This window comes from Myotis davidii, unplaced genomic scaffold (assembly GCF_000327345.1).
Source record: "Myotis davidii unplaced genomic scaffold, ASM32734v1 scaffold299, whole genome shotgun sequence".
Lineage (NCBI taxonomy): Eukaryota > Metazoa > Chordata > Mammalia > Chiroptera > Vespertilionidae > Myotis > Myotis davidii.
Genome location: NW_006293088.1, coordinates 2,303,601 through 2,310,280, shown reverse-complemented (window position 1 = coordinate 2,310,280; position 6,680 = coordinate 2,303,601). Strand labels below are relative to the sequence as shown.

The window sequence follows — 6,680 nt, the reverse complement described above, 5'->3', positions numbered from 1 at the left end:
CCTGGGGAGGGGGAGGCGCTCGCGGAGCGGTCCTCGGGTCTGTTCCACACCTAATTGTGCAGGACGCTTTCTCCTTATCTCCCGTCGCATCCGCCCCGCAGTCAGTGGTACCCATTTTACAGAGGGGGAAACCGAGGCTCATAAAGGGGATCCCCCCGGAGCCGCTCAGCCGGAAGAAAGCCTTGCGCTCCCCGCTTCTCCCAGCTTGGAGGACACCCTCCCTGGCCAGCTTTTGCTCCTGCCTCTGGCTGTGCCTTCTGGGTCGGCTGCATCTCTGGCTGAGTGGCTTCCATACCCAGCATTTCTTTCAGCCCACGGGCTCCAGCCTGCCAGGCCCGGCCCGCCAATGTCCCCAAGGCGTGTAGATTCAACAAGGATCCAAGTCCAAATTCAGGACCCGGGCCCTCCCCCAGACCTGGCCCTGGAAGGTGTTCTCCTTCCCAGCGTGACCCACCATCCTCCTATTACTCTGGGTTCGACTACTGACGTCAGCCCGGCATCCAACACAGCTGCAGACACTAACTCTGCCTCCACGATACCTTTTGAGTCTGTCCTCTTCCCCCAAAGCGGTGTAAGCCACCACCACCTCTTGCCTGGACTCTAACAACCTCCAAGCGGGCCCTGCCTTCCCCTGCCCGCCTCAGACCCTGGTCCCTTCTATGGACATCCGTCCCTCCGTTTCCATGGTAGCTAGGGTCAAGGCTGAGCTCCCCTGTGCCCGCAATCATGGTCTGGCTCTGTCTCCTCCTTCCCTGCTTGGTTCCCGCTCCAGCCCCATGACCTTTTGGCTGGCTCTCACTAAACTCCTTTCTCCGCTGCCACAGGGCCTTTGCTCAAGCTCTTCTTCCTCTTGAACACTGTGAGGCCCACCTCCTCCTGGTTGTAGATGGAACCCTCCTTTCCTCAGAGGCTCGAGCCTGCCCTGTCTAGTATGCTCCAGAACCTTCTGCTTTACTGCGCTCAGTGGCCCTGTTGCCCCGTGTCTGGGGGACCCTTCGATGAGCCTGTCCACCACATGAAGACAGGGGCAATTTTGCGCTCACCCTGGGTTTTTGCTGATTAGGCACAGAGCCAGGCTCAGCAGTTCTTCAGTGAACATCTGTGGAATGAATGAATGAATGAATGAAGTCACTTGACTCTCCTGGGAGAGACCGGCGGAGGGGGGGGGTCCTCTTCCCCCAAAGCGGTGTAAGCCACCACCACCTCTTGCCTGGACTCTAACAACCTCCAAGCGGGCCCTGCCTTCCCCTGCCCGCCTCAGACCCTGGTCCCTTCTATGGACATCCGTCCCTCCGTTTCCATGGTAGCTAGGGTCAAGGCTGAGCTCCCCTGTGCCCGCAATCATGGTCTGGCTCTGTCTCCTCCTTCCCTGCTTGGTTCCCCCTCCAGCTCTCACTAAACTCCTTTCTCCGCTGCCACAGGGCCTTTGCTCAAGCTCTTCTTCCTCTTGAACACTGTGAGGCCCACCTCCTCCTGGTTGTAGATGGAACCCTCCTTTCCTCAGAGGCTCGAGCCTGCCCTGTCTAGTATGCTCCAGAACCTTCTGCTTTACTGCGCTCAGTGGCCCTGTTGCCCCGTGTCTGGGGGACCCTTCGATGAGCCTGTCCACCACATGAAGACAGGGGCAATTTTGCGCTCACCCTGGGTTTTTGCTGATTAGGCACAGAGCCAGGCTCAGCAGTTCTTCAGTGAACATCTGTGGAATGAATGAATGAATGAATGAAGTCACTTGACTCTCCTGGGAGAGACCGGCGGAGTGGGGGGTGCAGGTCCTCTGCCTCTGGGGCATCCTCGATCCTGCCTAGTCGTGGGAGCCTAGGCCTGAGGCAGGGGGCTGCAGCCTGGAGGAGGAGATTGGGGTACCCCTTGATTCAGGTCCTCACCCCATCATGCTCCCCACAACTGCCTATTCCTTAGACTCTGAATCTTACTGATAGGACTAAGTCCAGCAGTCCCCCCTTATCCGTGCTTTTGCTTTCCGCAGTTTCAGTTATCCATGGAACTTCACGGTCTGAAAATATTATATAGAAAATTCCAGAAAGAAACAATGGTAAGTTTTACACTGCACACCATTCTGAGTAGCGTGATGAAATCTCAAACTACTTCACTCCGTCCAGCTGGACATGATCCACCCTTTGTCCATGGTGTCCGTGCTATCCGCCTGTTAGTCACTTAGCTGTCTCGGTTCAGACCCAGTCACAGTAGCAGTGCTTGTGTTCGCCATCCTTATTTTATTTAATGCCATCTTCGCACAGCTTTTATTATAGCATATTGTTACAGTTGTCCTCGTTTTCTAGTTATGTCCTTAATCTCCCACTGTGCCTAATTTATAGACTTTATCATAGGTATGTCTGGGAAAAGGCTGTGTATGTAGGGCTCAGTATTATCCGTGGTTTCAGGCATCCATCCACTAGCGGTCTCAGAACATAGCCCCTGTGGATAAGGGGGGCCTCCTGTTATGTCCTGTGCATCACTTGTTCCTCGGTGCTGGTTTGTGGAATGAATATCTGCCCCTTCAGTGTCTGTCACCTTTGTCACCCGGAGTGCTATGGTCCCTGGGGGCCACCCCAGCCCTCTGTACCCTCCCTTAGCCCTTCACCCCTAATAGGCACAATCCCACTTGGGTAGGAGAGGAAATGACCTGGTAGAAACCCCACCCCTACTCGTCAAAAGGGGGAAATCGAGGCCCCAAGGCTGCCTACTCTGGTGTCCTGGCTTCCAGATCCTCTCTGCTGCTCCTACCCACTCCCCTGGCCCAGTGGGCCTAAGCAGAGGGGCTGGCTTCTCAGGAGGCAGTAGTGGGTGTGTGCGCTCTGGGAAATTTGCTCCTCCTTTTTCTTATTTTAAATATTTTTATTGATTTTAGAGAGGGAGAGGGAGAGAGAGAGAAACATCAATGATGAGAATCACTGACTGGCTGCCTCCTGCATGCCCCCCACTGGGGATCAAGCCCGCACAACCCGGGCATGTGCCTTGATCGGGAATCAAATCATGACTTCCTGTTCATAGGTCGACGCTCAACCACTGAGCCACGCTGGCTGGGCAGATTTGCTCCTTTCCTAGTCATCTCACACCAGGTTACACGCTGCACACCAGCAAAGGCTGGTTTTTGTTCACCACTGTGCCTGGCACATGACTGCCCACTAAATGCATGAACTGGCTAAGGGTGGAGGGGGCATTCACGCCCAGGCCTCTCAGGGTGTCCTCTGGCCTCCCCTTGCACAGCAAACACCACCGAACAGTTGCCGGCTGATGACTCCGTGCCCACGGCCCTCTGTGGATGTGCCTGATATCCCGTTACCTTTTCACACCCACCATCCCTTCTCCTCAGTTTGACTCAACATTTACTGAGCTCCTGCTGGGCAGGGCTTCCAGTAATGGGGTGGGCAGGGCTTCTGGGGGGAGGGATCAGTCTTTGCTTCCTGTTCTCCCTGCCCAGCCCAGATGGGCCCGACCACCGAGCTCCATCCCAGAGCAGGGCTTGGCCATGGCCCTGCCGGTGGGGTGAGGTCAGAAGCACCTAGCCGGCCGGCCGGGAGGACAGTACACATGGTTTGGCGGGGAGATGTGGGCTCAGAGCCTGGATTTTCACCAGAGGGAGGAGCTGGACCACAAACGGTCCCAGGAAGTGGGGGGAGGGGGGGAGGGAGCTGCCCTGTTAAATGCCTAGGCACTGGCACCTGCCTGAGGCAAGTCCTTTGTCTTTCTGCCCATGCAGGAAGGTGGGCAGGTTGAGTGGATCCTGGGGTCAAAGCCATCTGGCCCCACCTCTGACTGTGTGACCTCTAAGCCTGTTTCTGTGTCTGTAACAGGGGGACATGACAATGCTACAGGCCTACCAGCACCAGGAACAGCTGCACCCAGGAATATTGCTGAAGAGACGGAGGGCCAGAGAGGTGTCTGCTGTGGTCTGTAAAATCAGGGGCACCAGGAGCAGACACAGGCTGCCAGCTGGGCACCTGGCTCAGGTACCAGGTAGGAAACAGGCACTGCCAAGCCAATAAAATAATGACTTTATTTGCTACACTGACAGCGGCTGAGTGGGGCTGGAGGCTGCTGTCTCTACGGGATGTTTGTATAGGAGGACACAGGTAGCATTTCTCCGGGTGGGGGCAGGGAGGCTGGCTGGGCAGACTAGGGGCAGGAGTATGACAACCGCCAACCTCGGGGCTGCAGTAGTGGTCGTGGTGTCTGCAGATGGGGCCGTCGGTGGCTCAGAGGAGGGGATCAGAGTCCAGTGGGCCGGACAGGGCGCACTACCTCCCAGGCCAGGTGGGCGGCGGCCAGGGCTGCTCCGCCAGCTCCCGCTCCAGCTGCTTGAACCGCTTCTTGGAGGCCCGTTTGGGCCGCAGCCACCGCAGGCAGCCGGGGAGGCACTGGTCCAGCGCACTCTGCAGAGAGAGCAGGGACCGTGCAGGGGGGTGGCCGTGTGGGTCCCCCCTACCCAGAGTCCCTCTGACCCAACGGGGAGGGGGGTCCCACCTCCAGCATGAAGGCCCCCACGAAGTTGAAGGCGACCAGGCCCAGCAGCAGCAGCTTGAAGCAGGTGTCGGTGATGTCCCTCAGTGCCAGCGGCCCCTGCAGGAGCCCGGGGACCAGGAGGAGGCCCACCAGGATGGAGCCCAAGAGCGCCAGGGCCACCAGGAAGGGCACTGGGGGTCGGGGAGTCTGTCAGGCCAGGGAACCTCCACACACATGCCCAGGGGATCCCCCCCATAGGCACCGGCCCCCACAGCCCCTCCCCTTCCTGTGCCTGCCCACCCCACCCCGCCCCACCCGCAGCAGCACCGTTGGTGTACAGCGGCCGGCGAAAGGGCGCCCCCTTGGACACGGCTGCAGCCAGGATGAGGTACTGGAAGCTGGACAGAGAGAAGACCACTGTGTTCTCGTAGTTGGGCAGGTTGTCGGGCGCGGGCACCGTCTTGTTCAGAGGCACAAACCTGAGGGTATGGGGACCAGGGGTCAGGGGATGAGCGGGCCGAGGACACGGCAGGGTGGGATTTGGGGACGGGCACCCCGCTTACCAGGGCTGGGCCACAGCCAGGAAGTAGCCCCCCAGCTGCCCGCCGGCCACCAGGGCCACCTGCAGCAGCAGGCTGCTCATCACGGGCACGCTGAGTAGTGCCCCCGGCGGCCGCGCCCGCCCCAGTACCAGGGCCGGCCCCGTGCGGCTCATGAGCACGGCCACCGTAGTGGTGATGACCAGGTCGATGGCCAAGAACTGCACATCACCCAGGTTCGTGTTGATCTGTGGGTGGGAGGAAGGGCAGAAGGAAAGGTCGCCGCTAGTCCAACAGGGGAGGCACCAGCCCCGTCCTTAGGGAGCCCCTCTCCCATCTCTGCTGACTTTGCGAGGCCTGAACTGATGGGCAGGTTCCCCTACTCACAGGGAAGTCCTGGCCTCGGGGAGACTGAGGCTCTGCCTCGAGCACTGGGTTAGGGGAGGGCACGGTTCCTGCCCACAGAAAGCCCCGGGTTTCAGGTGGACACCGGGCAGACCCCAGACATTAAGGACCTGCTGCAGCATGGCTTCCACAGGGACATGGCATGTGCTCAGAGAGGGGCTGAGACGCCCCTGATGGGGAAACAGGAGAAAGGGCAGGGGCCTGGGCTGTCCCACACCCGCCTCCACCTCCTTCCCCGGCCTGGGCTCTGCCTCAGTGTCCCTTGGGGGAGCTCCAGGAGGGCAGAACCACTCTCCAGTTTCCGAGGGCCCACAGGCTCTGTGCTTTCACCCTCACACACCAGCCTGGCCACAAAGCTAGAAAGTGGCGGGGCCACACCATCTATTCCAGAACCGGCTGGGCCCCTAACCATTCCCGAATGTCCCTCTCCCTGGGCCTGGCACGGGGCCTGCTCTCAGGCCCGGCTCTGTGCAGGGAGCTCGGCGGACGCCCACCGTGTAGAGGATCAGCACGGAGATGAACTGGGTCAGGCTGTACAGGGCCATGTACTTGAAGACGCTGAAGGACGTGTCGAGGGAACAGCGGCCTTCCCTGGGGAGCAGGGTATGGACATTAGGGCGCCTGGGGTGGCTGGTGGGCCAGCCCTCGCCCATGGGCCCTGCTCGCCTCACCTGATGACCATGGGCACACACTCAATGCTGGCCATGCTCGAGGTGAAGGGCGAGACCACCGAGGCTTCAGCCTGGGACAGTGAGATGCCCACGTCTGCTGCCTTCAGGGCCCCACAGTCATTGGCGCCGTCCCCGCACATGCCCACACAGTACCTGACACGAAGGGGTGGGCAGGCTTGGCCTGAATTCACGAGCTGGCTCTGAGCCTGTGAGGTGCCTCCCGGGCTTGCTGGGAGAACATGGGATGGCTGGGTCCCTATTGCCTGCATGGTGCCTGGTGCATATGTAGGTGCTCAGTAAATGGGTGCAATGACGACTTTGGCATGACAGCCCCAGGAGCCTGCATGGGTTCTCTCTGACCCTGAGGTGGGAGGCAGGGGCTCCTGGACCAGCATGTGCCCCCTCTCCCTCCCCCATGTGCACTCACTGAAGCTTCTGCAGCTCACACACCAGCTCTGTCTTCTGCTCAGGAGCCATACGGGCAAAGATGGTGCCCTGAACCAGGACCTGGGAGCACAAGGGGGAGGGGGGCTGAGGCAGCCACAGGATGGGGGTGGGGGAGCCAAGAGGAAGGAGCAGAGCAGCGGGAGGTGGGGGGTGACCA

At 59.9% G+C, this 6,680-nt stretch overlaps 2 protein-coding genes across 5 annotated transcripts in view; both read right to left on the bottom strand.

Moving 5' to 3' along the window:
- Window positions 1-1,095, bottom strand: part of MFAP2 (microfibrillar associated protein 2) — a 6,693-nt gene extending 5,598 nt beyond the window's left edge. The window contains exon 1 of the mRNA XM_006766673.2: window positions 1,044-1,095. The gene's annotated coding sequence lies outside the window, so the exon portion shown is untranslated. The remainder of the gene's footprint in view (window positions 1-1,043) is intronic.
- Window positions 1,096-3,996: 2,901 nt separating this feature from the next.
- The window catches only part of ATP13A2 (ATPase type 13A2), a 13,199-nt gene continuing 10,515 nt past the window's right edge, over window positions 3,997-6,680 (bottom strand). For all 4 annotated transcript variants that reach the window (XM_006766670.2, XM_015565853.1, XM_006766672.2 and 1 more), the window contains 7 exons: window positions 6,504-6,583; window positions 6,077-6,229; window positions 5,900-5,996; window positions 5,025-5,248; window positions 4,789-4,940; window positions 4,483-4,652; window positions 3,997-4,391 (listed from right to left, as the gene is read on the bottom strand). In XM_006766670.2, the coding sequence (XP_006766733.2) occupies window positions 4,257-4,391; window positions 4,483-4,652; window positions 4,789-4,940; window positions 5,025-5,248; window positions 5,900-5,996; window positions 6,077-6,229; window positions 6,504-6,583 (1,011 nt within the window). In that variant the 3' untranslated portion in view covers window positions 3,997-4,256. The remainder of the gene's footprint in view (window positions 4,392-4,482; window positions 4,653-4,788; window positions 4,941-5,024; window positions 5,249-5,899; window positions 5,997-6,076; window positions 6,230-6,503; window positions 6,584-6,680) is intronic.